Genomic DNA, 22,068 nt, shown 5'->3' with positions numbered 1-22,068 from the left:
CATCCTTCATCACAAACAACCAGAAATCCATGGCCAAGGGGAAGAAAACAGATGAGCGGGAGCATAATGACTCCGAACTAAAAATCACCAGCAAAGGAGGAGAAAATTGAAGGGCAAAGGGGGAAAAATCTGAGGCATAACTCCACAGCAAAGGGAAAGAAAGCTGATTGGCAAAAGTTGAAAAATCTAAAGCAATACTCAACGGGAAAGGGGGAGAAATCTGAAGAATCTATACCAGAAAATGACTCGTGACTTGTTGTCTCAATGCAGCAAACGCAAGCAAGAATTTACTGCTTTGGATATCATATCAGAATTTTTCCAAAAATGCGTGAAAGATTGTTTTGTTAAGAACAGTGCATGCAAGGCATGCAGAAATAAAAGTAATGATTAAGCAATTAAAAAATGCACAAAAAGAATGAACTAGCATATCTTTAAATTTATATTATTTTCTTTATCAATAATATATCAAAACCTGCACAAATTAGAGCAAACATAAGTTAATCGGGTTTGGCGGTAAACCAGCCAAACCAAAAAAAAAATTCAATTTCTTCTAACTTAAGAAGATTAAAAAAGAAATTAGTGAAATCTCTCTCAAGAGTCTCCTTTGAATCGTACCTTCATGCAAACACTCAAAAACAAAAATTAAACTGCTCTGATACCATGTTAGAAATGGAAAAAAAAATATGTAAAAAAAAGCAATACCAGGAAAGAATCTAAGCGAGTTAATGCATGAAAAAATATTACCATAAGATAGGAGAGAGAAAGCTTCAAGATCCAACACCATGAGACAAGATATTTGGAAAGGAGAAAGCACATAAAATCCCTTGTGACATTATGAATGAGGCATGAATAGCCTAAGGAGAGAGAGAGAGAGAGAGAGAGAGAGAGAGAGAGAGCAACCGCCCATACAATAATTGAGAAGAGGAAAAAACGTCATTAGAAATGAGAGAGGAGGGTCATCTCTTAAATAGAGATGAGAGAGAGGAGTTAGAATATAACTCCCATGTCTATGAATGCCACCATTCATAATTGTGTAAGGCCAAGTGTGAGATTCCTCTTAAGGAGGAATAATCTAAATTACAAATTACAATATATATTTGTCCTCACATATTCCACTAGATGACAAAATAAGATGTAGTGCAAAAAGGACAAAAAAGAAATATATTAGGATACCTTGGCTTATATCCTAATATATTATAACAATAAATAAAGGAGGTCTAACCTTGGTTTATAAACACACCAAGGAAAGATTACAACTTCTAACATCGCCTTTGTAACACTGGGAAGGAGACTCTTCAACATTTCCAACTATTATTCAATCCTTCCATGCTGCCTTCTTTCTAAAATTTCTTTCAATGGATCAACTTTGAAGCATTCACGAGCTCTCCTCTACTACAATCAAGCACTAAAGAACCCAAAATGTCAAACCCTATTGGTGTTGAAGCTATAAAACCCTTTTGGCACATACTCCTAGCCACAAAATGCAGTGTAAAAAATGGTCGAGTGCAAGAGCTATCTTCTGGGTTGCATAACAATGAGATTAGGGCAACAAACAACACTTTTTCCAATTTTTACATAGTGTGAGCCCATGTTGGTCGATATTTTGACCAACACGTGTGTTGGTTGGAATTTTGACCAAATTGACCCCAGTTTATTAGATGGTCAAATTTTTTGGTCAAAAATTGGGGTCAAATGTACTAGTGTTGCAAGACCACTCCTTATAGGGTGATTAAATCCTCTAATAAGGTCACACCTAATAGTGTGTTTTGTAACCTTTAACCATGTTGGCTCCTAATAGGGCTTACCTCAGAAGAGTGAAAAATAGTAACTAGTTACATTGGTGGTTTTTATCATATTAAGTTTCCACGTTAAATCCTAGTGTCTCATGTGTTCATGTTATTTCTCTTATGCTTGCAAATTAATCATTATAAATGTTTAAGACTAGCTAATAGTAAATCAAACTTTGCATTTACCAAGTTACAACATTTTTTTTGTGTTTACCGAATAGCAGCAGCAATCAGATTTCTCAGTTTTAATTTTATTGACATCTAAGGGATATGGGATTTATTTTAGTGGTAACTTATTCAAAAACCCCCCCACCCCCCCTTCCCTCAATTACTCCTTCTATATTTCCAACAATTGGTATCAAAGCTTTTGGTGCTTGCAGGAAAGGTTTCAAGGACCTAAGCTAAGGATCAGAATGTCTAACAAAAGAGAAATTCCAAAGCTAAACAGAGACAACTTTTCAGCCTAGCAAGGACTCATGAGACTTCATCTGGCCTCCATTAGTGATTTATGCTTGAAATGCCTTGATGAAGAATACACTACCCCTACTGATACATTATCTATTGGAGATATTGCTGTGAAAAAGAATCATAACACCATAATGATTGATATTGCATCTGCTCTTAGCTATGATGAATATGATGATATCAAGGACTGCAAAATTGCTTTTGGTATGTGGAACAAGCTAAAGGACATATATTGTGGTGATGACAATGTGAGGAGAGCCAAAGTAGAAAGCCTTATAGGATAGTTTGATCAAATGAGAATGAGAAGATGAAAATGTTGCCAACTATGTGGAAAGAATCAAAGCCAGTGTCAGTGCAAATAGAGCTTTTGGAGGAGAAATCAAGGATGAAACTATTGTAAGTAAAGTTCTCAGAACATTGCATCCTATTTATGCAATTAGAGTATATGCTATTCAAGAAAAGAGTTGTAAGCCAAATCACAAGATAAGTTTGGATACCTTAGTAGGAAGATTGATAGCTTTTGAGCTAGACACCTTTGACAATATTGTTCCAACTTCCAAGAATATTGAATTTGCATTTGAAGCCAAATTTTCATTCAAAGAGAAAGGCAAGAAAATAAAAGACATTCAGTCAAAAAATGAAGAAGAATCAGAGGTAATTTCTGATAGTGATCTTGAAGTTGTTGAAGCTTTACTTGCAAAGAAATATTCTAAAAATTGAGGAAAGTACAAAGATAAAACTGAGTACAATTGAAGAAGGACTCATATAAAACTCCCTATGAAATATTGTATGGCTACAAACCAAATATAAGTTATCTGAAAGTATTTGGAAGTAAATGTCATATCTTAAAAGAGTCTAGAAAAGGCAAGTTTGATGTAAAAGGTGATGAATTATATTCCTAGGATATTCTTGCAGAAGTAAGGCATATAGATGTTTGAATTTGTCTACTCATAAAATCATAGAAAGTGCACATGTGAGAATTGATGAGTTTGCCGAAAGAACTAAAGAAGAAAGAAAAAAGGAACTAAAAGATTATAGAAGATTTGTTTACTTTGAACCTGATACTACCAGACACATCTATCAATAAGGAGACTTCACCTGCCAAGTCTTCCTCAATTACCGAGTTGTAAGATGTTCAAATCGAGTCACAAGGACCCAAGTCACATTTTAAATCTAGCAAGCCAATGCCTACTAAGTCTAAGCAAGCTGAGCTAGAAGTTGAAATTCAAAATGAAGATAGTGTAATTCACTGAAAAGGCAAAGAACTTGTATTGGCCGAGTATGTCAGAAAGCATCATGCACATGATCAGATTATTGGAGATAAATCAGAAGGTGCTATGACAAGAAGTAAGCTAAAAGGTACATGTTTACTCACTGATTTTGAATCTAGAAATATTAAAGATGCATTGGAAAATGAAAGTTGGATTGAGGCTATGAATGAAGAAATAGAAAAAATAGAGAAGAACAAAACTTGGACCCTTGTTCCCAGGCCTAAAGACATGTTCTATCAGTGAAAGTCTTGTTTTCAAATTTCATTATGCTATGACATGTTGTGTTTCCATCAATGCCAAAGAGGGGGATTGTTGGATACAATTTTCTAATTGTGTGTTGTCTTTGATATTACACAAATGTCATAATAGTTGTCAATCAGTGCTTACTGAGCTTACTTGGTCAACAAGACAGTTTTCCTTGTCTATCAAGAATTCCTAAAAATTACTCTACGAAGTAGTGTCTACTGAGCTCACTCAAGCATCAAAGGAATTCAGGAAGGAAATAGTGTTAACTGAGTTCAAATGGTTAGCAAAGTTTTTCACCGAGTTCACTCGGTTGCGAAAGGATATTTTTGTAAATTCACAATGTTAACCAAGCTTTTGTTGGTTAACATAGGAAATCATCTCAGAACCAGTGTTTACTAAGCAGGGTTTGCCAATGAAGAATTTTGTTCTTTTGACATAAGAAGCTTATTTATTTTAAGTATTGTTTCTAGCCAACTGTGGTAATGATTATTGGTTATTGTAATTTGTAATTGAGCTAACTTGACAATCTAGATGATATCAATGAAAGGACAAGTTGAGATTTTTAATGTGTGCAAGTGGGTGTTGATTGGATTGAGAAAGAATAAAAGAGTGAACTTGAAGGATAAGCATGTATCCTTGTGGAGTAGAAAATTATAATTTGATTAGGAAGGATCAAGTATGAAGCAAAATAGAGATTTGTAATCAGCAATTTAGTTGTATCACAATCAGGTCATTTCATTTTTACTCTCTAAACATTGTAGCAGTGATATAAATCTCTTAATAGAGTTGGTTCAATAGCCACTTGTAAATCCTCTAACAAGATGAAAATTCCATTGAATTATTTTAAGACCTCTTGCATGGCCACTCCTTATAAGGTGATTAAATCCTCTAACAAGGTCACACCTAATAGTTTGTTTTGTAACCTTTAACTAGGTTGGCTCCTAATAGGGGTCACTTCAGAAGAGTGAAAAATAATAACTAGTTACATTGGTAGTTTTTCCCATACTGGATTTCCATGTTAAATCCCAGTGTCTCATGTGTTCATGTTATTTCTCTTATGCTTGCAAATTAATCACTGTGAATGTTTAAGACTAGCTAAAAGTAAATCACACTCTACATTTACTGAGTTACAACATTTTCTATGTGTTTACCAAATAATAGCAACAATCAGATTTCATAGTTTTAATTGTATTGACATCTAAGGGATCTGAGATTTATTTTAGTGGTAACTAATTCACCCCCCCTCCCACCCCCCCCCAATTACTCCTTCTATATTCTAAAAATCTGTCAGTTTTATTGATCTTTTATCTTTTATTAGATAGGGTGCATCATTACCAAATCTAGCACTATTACCATCATAATGCACAAGAGAGTTGAACTTACTTTTGTCTCCAATCATGTGAATAGAACAACCTCTGTCAAGGATCCATTTGTCACTCTTGTTCACATAAGACACTAATGTAGTTGCCTCATGAGAGTCAAAATCATCCTTCATTGCAACATAGACAACTTCATCATCATGATCATCCGATTCTTCATCAAATTCTTCTTCAGTAATGTATAAAGTCTTCTTTTCATTGTCTTTATAATCTTTGCTACTCTCATCTCTTTTACCTCTGTATTTGTCTCCACTTCTATTGTTCTTCTTAACTAGACACTTTGCAACAATATGACCAACCTCATTACAATTGAAGCACCTTGTAGCAATATGAACAACCTCATTACAATTGAAGCACATGATAGATAACTTACCTTTATATTTCCCTTTGCCTATATGAAATCTCCTAGCCAACAATGCTTCAAGCTCTTATATATCATCTTTATTTGTATCACTATCACTAGAAAAATGTTTGACCTTTTTCCTTCTCTTATCTTTAGGCTCTTTCAGTGACTATTTAGCTTTGAAAGAAGATTCAACATTTTTCTTTTTGAAATTATCAAAATTTGAAAGCTTAAAAGTAGTAATTCTACTAACCAATTCTTTAAGGGTCGGATCATTGCTAAGAGTACATCTCAGTTCTTGTATAGAAGAGACTCTAATAACATAGATTGGCTCTCAACACATTCTTATCTCCATAGATATTTTTTTAGGCATTCCACATCTATTCAAAAGTAGTACACTCTTTAATGTCATCAAACTTAGAATAGCTTAGGGCAAATGCAATCTCCAAAATTGCCTGATTGTGTTCTTTCCTTTGTTTTAGTTCTTCTATTATCATACCTTCAACTATTTCTACATACTCTATAGTTATAGTTGATAGAGAAAAATTTCCAAGTCCTCCTAGATGCAACTTCATCAAACTTTTCCATGCAGGAAAGTTTTCCTTATTAAGCTTGGGTACCTCTTTTGTATACATCTTGATCTTTAGCTTCTAGTACCTTCAAATATTTCCTCACAAGCACCAATTCTTTGATACCAATTATTGGAATATTTAGAAAAACTGAGAGGGGGAGAATCAGTTATCCAAGGTCCAAATGTAAAAATAAAACTTTGATGCACTTAATATATTCATATCCATATAACCATATCATGCATGCATCAATTGGATCATTCAATACCTTAACTTCATAGGTCACTATCCTAGGCCAAAATAACTTTGTAGAAGTGTAAACATGAAATACCACAAACTCATTCACAAAGTTTGACACAAGGATTTAACATGAAAACCTAATTTGGGAAAAACCACGAGCAACATGCTACCAATTTCAGCACTTCTAAAGTGAGCCCTATAAGGAGCCAACCTTGTTAAAGGTTAAATTCCACACTGTTAAATGTGACCTTGATTAAAGGATTTCAATCACCCTATTAGGAGTGAGCCTTGTTATAGGACTTTAAAACACTCCATTAGAATGTCATTTAGTTAAAGGATTTATAGATAACCATTAGGTCAACCTTAATCTAAAGGAATTATCCAAACTAATACAATGATTAGAAACTAGCAGTAAGACTTGATTTGATAATAAAACACAACTCACTTGTAGATTACAGATCTATGGTTCAGTCTTCCATTTTGCTTGGCATTCATACTTTTCATCTTTGTTTTCTTATTCACCCTTCAAGCCTTCAACTCCTTAAGCCTTCTTCCTCAGTATGCCAATTGTAGATTTGTCCCTTCAGCCACCATATGAAGCAACACCTTTAGCTCCTTGACAACTCTTGTTACTTTTGGCTTGGTATGCCCTTATAAAGAGAATTATGATCTTTTGTTGCTTAATCACAATTGTCCATTTTAGGGTTAGGTCAAATTCATTGAATCCTCCCTCTTTCCATTAGATTCCCTCTAGATACTTCTTTTACAATCTTCCTTAGATTAACCTCAAAATGGTTTACCTTGAATTATATGCCTCTAACTAATTAAACTTATCTTCCATACGCTTCACATAATTCAAGAAATTAACTTTGTTAGCTCGGATTTGTCAAATCTTCGATTTAACTCATTGTGTTATCCACACTGTTCACTCAACAATAATAGTCTTTTGATGTTCAACCAACACTAGGTTTCTTGATATCCACTAAATCTTATTTTCTTGGCCACTACTATTATTTTCCTATTGCTTAGCACCTATAGTATTTTACTGACACTCAACACCTACTAATTTTTCTAATACTTGACACCTACTAATTTTTGCTCGGCTTGCACTGAATTTTCTCAGCTTACATTATTTGCTTGGCTAGGCTTAGTAGACACTTTTTGTGAAAATATCTCTTCTTTTCTTAGCATAACCATTCACTTTAGTCTTAAGTAGATCAAAAATATATCATATCATCCATGTGTTACTTGGTCTTAGTGCTCCTTTTATACACCATATAACTCGACCTTTCTTTAGGTACTCTTGTTATCTTATCTTTTCAAATCCTCTTCATCAATAATCGAATGATAGCATTCAAACCAAAAAGTAGTTGTTTCACTAGCAAGTAGCAGATTTGACATCATTGACAAAATAATGACTTTTCCATGATAGGTTCCACACTTCAAATAGTCTCTTTTCAATATTTAAGGCTATTGTTATAAATATAAAAGGATACTAATAAAGAATGTGATTACTAGTAGATCTTATGGAAATCTTGGTGAATATGGCAAATATGATTAGGCACAAATAAAAGAAGCAGAAGGAAGCTTGAAGAGCTTGAAGTTTTGATTACAAAGAGATAATTAAGATGTGAAGGTAAATATGAAGGAAATTTTCCTTTGAGATGTTTTATATGTAAGAAGATTGATCATTTTGCATCCAAATGTCCAAATAGAGTGCCTAAGTATAAGCACAAGCCTTGCAAGTCTAAATATCCTAAAGAATGCTATTATACTAGTGAAGGAGTATTAAATAATGAATCAAAGAATAGTGATGATGATGAAATTTGTTTTTTTTCTATTGAAGATGAAAGCCCTATAAGTAAGGAAAAAGAATTAGTTTCACATGTTGAAAATAAATTTAAATGGATCATAGATAGTGTATGCTCACATCATATGACAAGCAATAAGGATGTGTTTTTTGGAATTAAATATGCATGATGGTGGAATTGTTATATTTGGTGATAAGACTTCTTGTTTGATTAAAGGAAATTGTTCTATTACTCTTGATGGAAAAACTAACACTGATGATGTCTTATTTGTTGAGAAATTAAAGCAGAACGTGTTGCTTTCATTGGTCATCTTATGGATAAGGGTTATCATCTATAGTTCAAGAATGGAATGTATGCAATAAAAAATTAGTTGGGGAATATGATTACATTTTCTACAAAGACCATAGCTAATGCATTTATTTATATCCTTCTGAAGTAAGTTTTTTTATTATGAATATTGATGACAATTAGTTGTAGCACAAGATAATTTGTCATGTGAATTTTTACAATATGCTAAGGATCAATAATTCAAATGGATTCATAGATTTACCTAAAATAGTGAACCCTAATGATATGATGTGCAAGGAATATTTGATGGGTAAAAAAATTGGAACAAATTTCTAAGTAAGTCACACTATACTAAAGGAAGATTGGATCTAGTGAATACAGATTTGTATGATCCCACTAAGACTAGAACATGTTATGGTGAGAGATACTTTATTAATTTATTTTGGTGACTATTCTAGGATGATTTAGGTTCCATTTCTCAAGGAGAAATCCAAGGCCTTTGATAAGTTCAAGATTTACAAAGTACAAGTACACAATGAATCGAGTTTGAAGATCAAATACTTAAGGTCAAACAAAGGTGAAAAATAAAATCAAATAGATTCAATGCATATTGTGAAGAGAATGGTAGAAGTAAATAAATAGAAAAATAGTTGATACCATGAACACTATTATACATGAAGATAAGGCACCACATGTTCATTGGAGTGAAGAAGTTACTTAGTAGTTTATACATTTAATAAAGTTTGGATCAAACTGGTAAAAGTAAAACTTCATATGAACTTTGGTTTGGTCATGTCCCATCAGTTAAGTATTTCAGAATTTTTGGTAGCAAGTGTTATATCGAAAGAGATCATGAGATAGGAAAATTTGATCCGAAAAGTTGTGTAGGTATATTTCATGGATATTCTACTAAGAGAAAAATATACGGATGTTATAATATGAGATTGAAAGTTATAATGTAAAGATTGATGAAAGATATTAGATACAAGAAAAAATATTTTATTATGATGAATATAAAGTGAACCAAATTTGACATCTACAATTCAAAATAAAAATTAGAATCAAGAGAAAGAAAAACTCTTTAAGATTGATAATGGAATGCAAGTATAGATTGAAGAACCAAGAGAAATGCATAGAATTCCAAGGTAAGAGGGTGTCATGGTAACCTTGTGTACTAAACTATAATGCAAAGGGAGGGAGCATTTTGCTGCATTACACAAATTGTTCCATTTATAGTTAACTACAAAGTTTTTGATAAATATTAAACTCCAATTGCAATAAATAAAGATAAATTTAAGAATAATATACAACAATCAAGGTAATGCACATCAGTAGCCACTCAACGAATCTTCAAGACACATCACATGAAAAGAAAAATGATAGTTATACTTGAGACAAATTCATGTATATATTTGAACTTTTTTAATTTGTTGATACTATTACCCAGTTTACTAAATACAAATATGCTTATCATTTTCCCATGTGTTTGAGTAGGTATTTCATGACAAGTATTAATGAATATTTTTGAAACAAGAAATAACAAGAGTATGTTGGCCCATGGTACCAAAAAAATATTCTTACAAGAATATTAAAAATACATTAATGACAACAAGAGTGTAGATTCATAGTGACATACCTTCCTCTGCCAAAAACTAACTTCTTATTTAAGTAGTAAACAACCACATAGTTTTAATTTACCATAGTTCAAAATATTAAGCATTAAAGTATAGTAATCAAAATATGAAGAGTGCAAACAAAGTTTAAACATCATAACATGTTGTATAGGGTTACAGTCTATGTTGGCACTAGTTTTAACAGAATCAATCAAACACAAATAAAATAGCACAATGGCTAATAAATTTTTCATGGTAGAAACATCATGTAAACAACAATGCTAAATTTCTCTCCCCAACCTCGTGGACAATAAGATGTCTATCCATTCCCCATTCAAGAATTTAAAGATATCCCTTGCATTATCCTCCCTAGATATGTCACCACCATAAATTTTACCCTATAATAGACAAAGAGTGGTAGCAAAAACATGTATTATTTTGAGAGAAAATTCACTAGCATCACCATTTCCTCCTTTTTTTTCTTCACAAACATGTCTAGGCTGGTAATATGGTACTCAAGGGTTCTCACCAAGTTTTCACCAATTTAGCTTTACTTAAGCTATTCAGGACAACATTTCTCAAGTTCAATAGGGGTGACATTAGGGTAGGTTTGAAAGTATCCTTCAAGGGCCAAGGGGTGGGAGTAGGATTAACAACAGGGGTTAGAGAAGTATCCTTCATTCCTAATATGAGGAACCATCTAACTTACTATATGCAAACTTTTTTCTTTTAGTGTTCGTTGAGCACTGCTCTTTTTTAGTTGGGTCTTTAAAGGGATTTTACCTCTTTCTTTTGCAAACCTACTAGAGCGACAAGTTGTTGAGTGTCCTCCTCACTATCAAAATCAAGGTTGAGGGTATTCATGAATGTTATCTAGTCTTTAATAAATTAATAGAAAAGAAAGTAAGGAATTGTTCCACGCTTTGATTGTTTACATGTGCATATTATTAAGGATTTTATCAATAAAAACATCAAAAAACTCATAGTATATTTATTTCTCACCATGTAAAAATAGTACTTTAGAAAGATGCCAGAGATTGAAATTTCTTAAGAAGTTACAGTATAACCTCATTTAGCTTTGATTAATCATGGTTATCATTTTTATAAATTGAAAAAATGCTTAGATTAGTAATTTTTTACATAATTATTTCCACAATTATTCATACCTCAAAAAAAATTTGATCAATAAACGATCAAAGCCTTGTATTATATTGAATAAAATAAAATTGAATGTACAAAATTCTTCGCTCAAATGGGCACTCGTAGGAAAGAAAAAGGCAAGAAAACCTCCAGTCTTGCTCAGGAGCGAAGTCCTATATTATACAATTTAAAAGGGGCATGCCCCAATTTATATGAAACTTCATACAGGTTTATACAAAATTTGATGAAACAATTAACAACAAATAGACTTCCTTTGAAAAAAGGAACATAAATCAAAAGAGAGGCAAGGTTCTTAACTAAATTCATCAAGGATCCTACGATGAAGAAGTGATCCACCACCCACCTGCATGACAAAATACAACTATCTTCCAGTATCGGATTAGTACCAAATCAATGTGATCATAAAAAATGGGAGAAGTAAAAAGACCAATCAACATACTGAGAGACTCTTCCTACAATAATTTCATCTTAAATTGCACCAATGGAGTTAATCAAAAACCCTGTCAAAATATTACTTTAGAAAGATCCCAAAGATTGAAATTTCTTAAGAAGTTACAGTATAACCTCATTTACCTTTGATTAATCATGGTTATCATTTTTATTAATAAAAAAATGCTTAGATTAGTAATTTTTTATATAATTATTTTCAGAATTATTTATACCTCAAAAAAAAATTGATCAGTAAATGATCGAAGCCTTGTGTTATATTGAATAAAATAAAATTGAATGTACATAATTCTTCATTCAAATGGGCACTGGTAGGAAAGAATGGGGCAAGAAAACCTCTAGTCTTGCTCGGGACTGAAGTCCTATATTATACAATTTAAAAGGGGCATGCCCCAATTTATATGAAACTTCATACAAGTTTATACAAAATTTGATGAAAAAATACGTTCATCCTAAATTGCACCAATGGAGTTAATCAAAAGAGATTTATAATATGCTTTAAATGAATATTTATCTATAATCTCATCCTGTATCCTATTTAGTTTACTTTTTATACTTAGAGTGGATTAGATATTCAGGGTTCTTATCTGGTTCAAATGAATAGATCAATCAAGATTATATTAACTAATTTCAATAATTTAAGATGTTCATTGATTCATCTTATTCTTATCGTATACTTATGAGTATAAGAGAAGTCTGAATCAGTAGCCAACATGAATTCATTCTTATTGCCTAACTAAGGTTATAAACTAATTAGTAGCAAGGGAATCAATAAACACCTTGCTCTGCTTAAAGCATAACTAAGTAATTACTAAATACATAATGATGAAGGGCAAGAAGTAGAGCACTGATCATCAGACAGTATATAAATTTAGGCATACAAGCCCAAAGGTTTATTTTAAATACAACACAAATATAGATCGACTAAATATTCTATCGAAGTCTCCTTCATTAATTATTACTGAGGAAATGAAATCAAATAAAATAATAGATCGTAGATCAATGTTAGTAGCTAAAAACCACTTGCATTTGTTCAATAATGATTATAATCTATAATAAGAAAGGTCTATCTCAATCCCAAAAGACCAGAGAGAAGAATTCAAAAGGGAACATAAGAGGCTCCAATCCAAGCTAGGGTAAGACAACAGCTAAAGTAATAAAAAAAATCCATATCAGATTTTAGTTTTACATTGAGGAACCTAACTTACAAATACTATATCTTGGCCTCCTTAAGTTTAAATGCAAGATAAAGCCATAGCACACAGATCTAAATTTTTTCATACTAACAAAATAATTTATGTATTAATAAAACCTTTTGTCTATTAATATGCCATATGTTTTTTGCATACTAATAGAACTCTGGCTCATTCTCAAAATGTCAACTTATGTAAACTAACTTCATAATACCTACATAATAACCATTAATCTTTATACTAGAACATGTAATCTTTAATGAACCCTATAATACAAAGTAGTTCCCATGTGATAAATAGAGGAAAAAACCAAAAAGGTCATTCCTAGGGTCATACTATACTATTAAAATCTAACCCTAATCCTAAATGAGTAGAATCACCTAGAGCCACCATGCAACTTTTGACATTGAGCCTCCTCTTTTTTCCAACACACCATTACAATGTCCTTGGCTTTATCCTTATCATCAATTGTTGATCCTAGTGGGAACACATATGTTGTGAGCTCTCTATTGGACTTAATATAATTCAACAATATAAATTCCAATCTGCCCAAATCATCAAAATTGATATCTAGTTCAACATAGGCTTCAAACACTTGAAGAAAGTTGATTAGCCAATCCTTGTTAGGGTCTTCACAAATTCCTCTCCACCTCAGCAAGAAATTAATACTAGTCTCCATCTTTGGCCATGCATTGAAATTTTTTGTGTTATCTTTTATAAACATGAATGGCCACCTAGCAACATTGACAAGCTAAAGCTCGTCTAGTCCATATGCCATGTAGACCTTAGCGAGAGAAATTCACATTTTCTCATCCATACTCATAAAAATAATTTCCAAATCCACAAGCCAAGTAATATCAAAGATGTTATAACAAAGCCTAACAATTTCCCCTTTCTCAACTATAGCCCTAGCAAAACATCCTATAAAGGAACCTATGAAAATGCTATTGGTATGCCAGGTATAATCATAATTAAACAACCTTTCCCCTATTGCCTAGGAGATCGCAATCCTAGAAACATCATCTACCAGGTTAGGGATCCTATTCCACCTCTCCTATTTGATAGCCCCTCTAAAAGCCATTGTCCTCACTTCCAAAGCGTGAAAAAGGGCAGTTGAAGACTCCATGCTCATAGAGAAATGATAGGGTTTGTTAAGAAAGAAGAGCCATAAAAAGATTTAGTACTTTGAGCCTTAAATAATAGATAGCGACTCTTAGGTTGTTAAGTATTGATTGATGCCTACTCATGTGTGTGTAGAATTATTATAATACACTAAAAGAGACTATATGTAATGTTTCATGATTGTATCTTAGATGCCTTATAAATATAAGTAGATTTACTTGCTATTAATGTTTGTCTAATAGTTACTTCTATCATAATTCTTCTAAACTATCCTTTACTCTAATCTCAATGTTCTAATTAATTTTGTCTTGCTAAATATAGAAAGTCTTCTTTGTTAACTCTTTATTTGCCAATTTATCAGCTTCTACATTCCCTTCATGATAAACATCTTTAATTCTAATCTCCTCAAATGTATCTATAAGATTAAGTAAACTTGCTAGTTTAGTTATAATATACAGTTCCGTGTTTGTCACTTTCTAATTGCATTTAGGATTATATTTGTGAATCACCTTCAATAATTAACTTCTTAATATTCATTTTTATGCTTAATTTCAATCCTTCTTTTAATGCTTCCAATTCAGCTATATTATTAGTTGCATTACCTAATGGTTTAGCTCATTTTAAAATCCAATCTCCATTTTTTGATCTAACTATACAGACCAATTGTACTTTCCTAGGATTCCCTCTAGAAACTCCATCAAAGTTTAATTTCTTCCATACTATCAGAGGAGCAACCCATTTACATTCTTTCCTAGCTGTATTATCCTTTTCAGGATAAACTAAGGGGGGATTAATCAAATGTATCCAATTTTTTCTCATATTCTCATCCCATGCTTAGAATGTACCTTCCACCTTGGGTGTGTTCCTGAGATGGCAATTCATAACTTCTATTATGGCTACTTCTACTTTATTGAAAAAAGTTATCTTACTAAGTTCTAAATTTTAAATATTAGTCTATTTCTTTCCTTCCATATTTCCCACATAATGATTGTAGGTGTGATACTCCATAATTTCTCATATATGCTAAACCTATTCTTAATAGGCCAACCCCTAAGAAATCTCTCAATATCCTGAGGTATAGGGGATGTCCAATTCAATTTATTCTTAACCCAATACCAACAATCTTTCACAAAGGGACACTTAAACAAAATATGCTACATATTTTTAGATTCATTTTTGCATAGACTACATCTAGATGGTCCTTCAAATCCCATTTTAGAGAATCTATCAGCTATAAGAATTTGATTCTAAATTGCTGCCCAAAGAAAGAGACTAGCCTTAGATAGGCATGCTAAATCCTAGCATAGATCCAAGGGTGTAACAATATCATCCCATCTTTGCGAGTTAATTATAAGATCATATCCTAGATTAACTTTGTATATTCCATCATTAGATGCTCCCTAGATGAGCTTATCTACTTGATTATTGTGAATCATAGATCTACCCTTGAGGATATTTTCAAGGATAGTTTTATCTATAGTTAGAATAGTAATATTATCCAATGATTTCCATACCCAAGTCTCAGTCTCATTAATCATGATAAGTGTTTTGGCATTTGAAACCTTGGGTCCCCAAATATAAGTAATGACATTGATGTTGTTTTTAGATATTCTAGAGTTAATAATTGGGGGTTGACCATCCCATGAATCATCCCAAAATAATTCCTCATCACCTCTACCTAAATCTCAAGTTAGATATTTGCTGAGTAGAGGCCTACACTTCATCATAAAATTCCAGTTTTCTAACCCACTTGGTGGATTTCTGATTCTATAAAGAGAGGAAGGTTTTAATGGATTAAGATATTTATTAGAAAGTATTTTTGCCTATTTTTTAAAAATCTTTTTCTTTGTATAGTTGTCATACTAGCTTTGATCCTAATGTCTTATTTTCCCAACTGAGATTTTTTATACCCAATCTTCCTTTATTCTAAGGATGACATATCTTATCCCTTTTTATTAACGCTTGTTTCTTTTTCTCTTCTGTTCCACTCCAGATAAAAATTCTAAGTTTTCCTTCCAATTTTTTATTAACATTATAAGGTAATGAAAGGAAAGATAGAGGATCAGTGGGAATAGTTGACAAAACGGATTTAATTTTTTTTTACTCTCCCAACTTTCATTAGCTATTTTCGTTTCCATGATTTTGTTTGTTTTTTACTCTATCTAAGATATTGTCCCATCCTTTTTTACTCCTAGCTCCTTTTTCTAAGTATATCCCTAAATATTTGCATGGAAAGTTACTCTTTTTGTATCCCATATAATTGCATATGTATTCCTCCATGTTCCTTGGAGTGTTTAAAAGGAAAATTTCTGATTTTTGTTCATTAACCTTTTGTCCCGATGTTGTTGAATAATCCAATATAATTTGTTTAAAAGCTTTGATTTCTTCCTTGCTACTATTTCCTAGAAGAATGATATCATCAACAAACTGCTGATGGGTAGTATTTGGAACATTCTCAGTAAGAATAATGCCTTTAATTAATCCTACACCTTGTGCCTTTTGAATAGCTCTACCAAATACTTCTACCATAATCATAAAAATAAAAGGTCACATGGGGTCTCCTTGTCAGACACTCCTTGAAATCTTGAAGAAATCTTTAGGAGTACCATTAATAAGTAGTGAGATTTTTGGAGTAGATATACAATTAAAAATTATATTTATCCATTGTTTGGAAAATCCAAACTATTCTAGGCATTGACATAAAAACCTCCAATCTAATGCATCATATACTTTTTGTATATCTAACTTCATAAACATACAGGCTTCTTTGTTTTTAACTATTGAGTGTATAGTTTCCTGAATGATGGATATTCCACCGAATATTGATCTACCAGGTACAAACCCAATTTGTTCTTTTGAGATAATTTTTGGAAGAAAAGTTTTAATCCTATTTGATATTACTTTTGAATAAATTTTATATATTTTATTACATAATGCAATGGGGCAAAAATTTGAAGGTGACACTACTGCAACTTTTTTTGACATTGATGCTAAAAAAGTATGATTACTTTTAGTTAGGATGGATCCCCCATTTCTAATTGCCTCTATAGCTTTCCATAATTCTTCCCCTAATATTTCCCCACAATTTTGGAAGGAGAAAGCTTGGAAACCATCAAGCCCTAGAGATTTATTTGGGCTAAGCTTAAAAGGGGTTGATTTGATTTCTTCTTTTGTAAAAGGTTTGTTGAGCTCCATGTTGTCAAATTCTGTGATAACTTTAGGTATTTTATTAAGTGTATTTTTTTGTTTGGTTAAATTGGATGAGTCATAATTGTTTAATAGATTCTCATAGTATGTGATGAAGGTTTGAGCAATTTCTACTAGATTATCGATAATACTACCATTATTATCTTTAATTTAAGTAATAGTTTTAAGAGCTCTATTTTGTATTGTATTGTTACAAAAGAATTTTGTATTTCTATCTCCTTCTATTAACCATTTTTTCCTCAACTTTTATCTCCCAAAGACTTCTCCTTTTGCTAAAATGTCTTCTTATATGATTAATAGTTCTTTTTCCTTAATGAAATTTTCATTGTCCATGCCATTTTTAATAATCTCATTATTTAGTTTTTTAAGATCTTCTTGGTTATTCAGTTTGTCTTCAAATATAATATTGAAATGCATTTTATTCCATTAAATGTTTTCTTTGAGCATTTTAAGTTTTGATACAAAACAATAAATATTTTATCCTATAAACTTGCCTTATCCTACCATTATTTAAGGTTTTCCATGAAAGTTTTTTCTAAGAATCACATATTTTCACATTTGAAGGGATTCCTATTAGGTTTTATAGGTTCCACTAATTCAATTTTGACTAGATAATGATCTGGTTCTGCAATAGGTTGAATGGAGGCAATGATTGTGAGATCCAATTCTGCTAATTCTCCTTTGAAAAAGAACCTATCCAATTTTTTTGTAACACAACTGAAATCTTTTCTTCTATTATTCCATGTGAATACTTCGTTATTGGTTGGTGTTTCTATCAATTTAATAACTTTGACCCATTCTCTAAATTCTACTATGTTTCTTGTTAAAATCTGAGAACCTCCAAATTTTTTTGTGAGGTCAAGTATGGCATTGAAGTCACCACATATGATCATGTTTGTCTCAGGATATAACTCCATAAAGGTAGATATATTATCCCAAACTTTCCCTTTGTTTGAAGTTTGTTTTGGACCATAAACATTAATGAGAATGAATTGGAGATAATGCATATTACTTGAAACCACACTCCCCATCTAGTTGCTATTTGGCACTATAATTTTAATGTTTGTTGTTCTGGTATTCTAAATGATTCCCATTTCCCCTAATGCTCCATCTAATTCCTTCAATTCTGCATTCCATCTGCCTAATCTTTTTCTTAGTTTTTCCCCTTCTTCTTTGTTAAGCTTAGTTTCATGTATCATAATTATATCTAACTCAAAGAGTGTTAGGTTACGTTTTAACACTCTTTGTTTACTAGGAGCATTTAGGCCCTTAGTATTCCATGTTATGATCCTCAATACTCTTCGGGAAGATACTTCCCCTTCCCAGATTTAAGAACCTCAAATATCTTTTTTTGTTCCTTGGCTTGACCATCCACTTCTCTTAATTCCTTAAGTGATTTTCTCCCTCTTTTCAATTTTGATTTACCACATTTTGGAGTTCTAAATCCTTCCCAATTAATTGAAATACCCAATTGTCTATACTTATATGGTTATTGTTTTCTTCTATGTTTTCCATTGCCAATTTTGCTTGTTGGTTCATATCCTTATTGATCATCATATCTTCACCATCCCAATGTATCTAACTAGTATCTTCCTCAAAATAGTTTATATATGATCTATTTACCATCCTATTGTCCATATTGACCCCAATTTTTGTCTTAGTAATATAATTCTCCTTCTCTTTTCTTTGATCTGGAAGTTGTTGTCCTACCTCATGTTCCTAATGAAATTGTTCTCCTAAGATAGCTTGATCTTCAATGTCCATCTGTAATAATTTAATCTCATGTGTCATTTTATACCATTCTTTAATGCTTCTTTCTATTTCTTTCAAGTTATCATTCTCCTTGTGACAAATATTGCATTCTTTCAATGGTGCTACTATTGTCATTCATTGTGTATACCTTCAATTCTATGTTCTAGTACTTCTGAACATTCCAGTTGACTTTGTTCTTTAGTCTTTTTTTTACTATAGGTGTATTTTCTATTTGTGTGCTCTACTCACAATTTTTCCTTTCATCCAATTTTTCTATCTTCTTATTTTTGTCCTTATTAATTGCCTTAATCTTTTGTTCCCTCATCTTTATTCTAATACTTCTAGAGGATTCCTCTATGGTTGACATATTATGATCAATTTCTAGATTTGTTTTAATAATGCCTTTAATTTCCCCTTCATATTTCTTATATTCAATCTCATAAATGGATCTATTTGTTATAATCTTTTTTCTCCTAATCATTTTTTGATTTAGCTCCTCATCTATTATAAATTTAACATTACTGGTTTTGTCATACTCTGAGTCTATACCTATAAGTTTACCAATTGATTTACCCATTCTGAATAATGCATATAAATGTTTAATTTCTACTGGAAGATTATTACATTCATACCAAGTTGGTATCATATGCTCTTTTTCATCATTCCAATTAGGTATCCAAGTTTGAAATTTAACTACATGCCCTTTATAATGGAATTTTGATATTAAAAGTATTTTATTTCTAATTTCCTTATTTTGCAATGATATAAATTGATGATTTTGAGGAAGTGCTAATACTTACCTATTATTTCTAGATCTTCTCTAATTTCTTTGTCAATTTTGATAAATGTTTTTCTGGTACACTCCAGTAAACATATACTCCTAGCTCTGAACATTCTTTCCATTTTTCTTCTATGTACCTATCTAATGATCAATATATTAGAACAATTATGGCAATTAGTTACCTTTACCTTGTCTAGTGGCGGGGCTGTCATATAGCTTTTACTTGTTGGCAGCTTTGTATAATTTGTAATACCATTTTCCCTTTTATGTGGTGGTATATGGATTTTTTGATTTTTCTTAGAAACTCTAAGTACTTTTTCTGAGTCTGGTTATTGTTGTTTTTGCCTTGGTGAAATATAGTTAGCTTCAAAATTTTTGGCAAGTTTATATATTGCTTGCTTACAATTTTTGTCTGCTTTTATTGAAAAAGTTACCAATTTTTCTATTTTCTTTTCTTCCTCTATTGGTTTGGTAATTTAGGTGGGCTATTTCTAGTGATTTTTATTTTCTTCCATCATTGGCTTCTTTTTTTGTTGTGATGCATTTCTTTTTCAATTCCTATTTGAAATTACGACTTGCCACCCATTTTTATTTCCACATGGATCTTTATTTAGCTTTATCATCTTCCTATCCATGGCTTCATGTTGTTTAACCGGGGCACTAAATGTGTTCAATTTTGAATGATCTTTGTTTAAAGCTATAAACCTGTTACTGATCGAAATACAGGGGATCACTTGTTTTCCTTTCAACCTATCTTCTTGTTGCTTATATGTTGACTAAGAAAAAGTTGAACCCTTATTAGGGAAAAAATTATTTTCCACTAATTGTTGATGTCGATGTTTTTTGAAAAAGGAATAATTTATGAATCTGGGAAATGCCAACTTATTTGCTTGATACACAACTTCTAAAATTCTCGCCATTTTTTGGGGCAAAGTAGATTAGTATTAACATCGAGTAATGAGAATTATTTTTTCATACCTCAAATATTAATATTAAGTGTGACGTTGGCAGACTGTGTTTGTTGAGGGTGCCATTAACCTCACACCCCACGATGGCCCTTGTTTGTAAATGGTGGAAAAATATTTTACGTAGTCCACCATTTTATCAACATAGAAAGAGATTTGGGGAGTTAATCATATTACCTTGTTTGGATGATATAACAAATGATAAAGGCTGCAGAATAAAATTTTATGATCCTTTGCAAAATTCAATTGAAACCCTACCGCCATTTCCCATTCAATTTCCACATTTTTCAGCTTGCTCTTTCTGTATTCCCTTTAACCACAAACTGATCATCACGGGTCTTTTCAGCAGCGTGCTAGAATTCACAGTTCATAAAGCACTAGTCATCTACAACTTTTCCTCTAGTATGTACCCTTGTTAAACATTTGTATCCCTTTTTACTTGTATTTATCATAACATTGTTTCTCTTGTCTCAGGGAAATGGAAGCAAGGCCCCGACCTTCCAGATTGTAGAGTTGATTTCAGTTGTTTCGTGGACTTAGCAAAAGGATTGATTTACATTGCTGGTGGATATGACAGTGATGACGAGGAATTGTGCACAGCGGTAGTTTATGACATTGAGGAAGAAAAGTGGGAGTATCTTCCCCCAATGATTTGGAGCGAATGTAAGTGCGACAGTGTATTTACTGATGACAAGTTATATGTGTTGAGCCACATGAAAGGGCATATACAAGCCTATGATCCCAACACACGGCAATGGAGTGCCATATGCAATTGCTATTATGATGGCAGTATGCAACCTGCTTTTGCCGCATTTGGACAGATTTATCACGAATGGGATTGGGAAATTATAGAATGGAATTATGTGGAAAACCAATTCCGCATTGCAGGAACACTTCCTCCCCAAGTCTATAGATTTTTAGTTGGCACAATGTGGAATCAACAGATATTAATGGTTTGCATCCATGAGGAAGCAATAGATATTGAAGGTTGGTTTCAAAATGTTAAGGCCTTTTATTTATTTGAACCTTCAGATGAAGGAGGAAAAGAAGAGAAGTGGACTCTGATCAGTACATTTTCTGCAACAGAACTCCCAGATTTAATCCCTACAATTGGAGCTCTCACTCTCTAACTCTATTAAGTGAAATGGATTTTAGTGTTTTAAACCTTCATGAACTGAAAAACCCCTCTACTATTGTTTTTGGAATGGTTTTATCAAAGATGAGTTCTATTTGAAAATTAAAAGTAGAATGAACTTTGATTTCTTCTTGCAATGAATATGCCACATGAGAGGGCATATTTCTATTCAAATGAAATTTTTCTATGGTCTCTTTGGATTTTTCTATTCAAATGAAATTTTTATTTTCATTTCTAATTTTAATTAGTTGTACTATTTGTGAGGTAGTATTTTGGCCACATCTCTCCACGTA

General features: G+C 32.1%; 1 protein-coding gene across 1 annotated transcript; it reads left to right on the top strand.

Moving 5' to 3' along the window:
• The first annotated feature begins 241 nt into the window (after positions 1 to 241).
• On the top strand, positions 242 to 21,770 carry LOC149565492 (F-box/kelch-repeat protein At1g80440-like). Its single transcript, XM_089816331.1, has 3 exons — positions 242 to 364; positions 20,673 to 21,042; positions 21,115 to 21,770. The coding sequence occupies exons 1-3, from the start codon at positions 242 to 244 to the stop codon at positions 21,768 to 21,770; spliced, it is 1,149 nt and encodes a 382-aa protein (XP_089672457.1).
• Positions 21,771 to 22,068: the final 298 nt, after the last annotated feature.

Source organism: Cupressus sempervirens, chromosome 3, assembly GCF_028749045.1.
Source record: "Cupressus sempervirens isolate cs-2001-9-10 chromosome 3, ASM2874904v1, whole genome shotgun sequence".
Lineage (NCBI taxonomy): Eukaryota > Viridiplantae > Streptophyta > Pinopsida > Cupressales > Cupressaceae > Cupressus > Cupressus sempervirens.
This window is presented reverse-complemented; position numbering and strand designations above follow the sequence as displayed.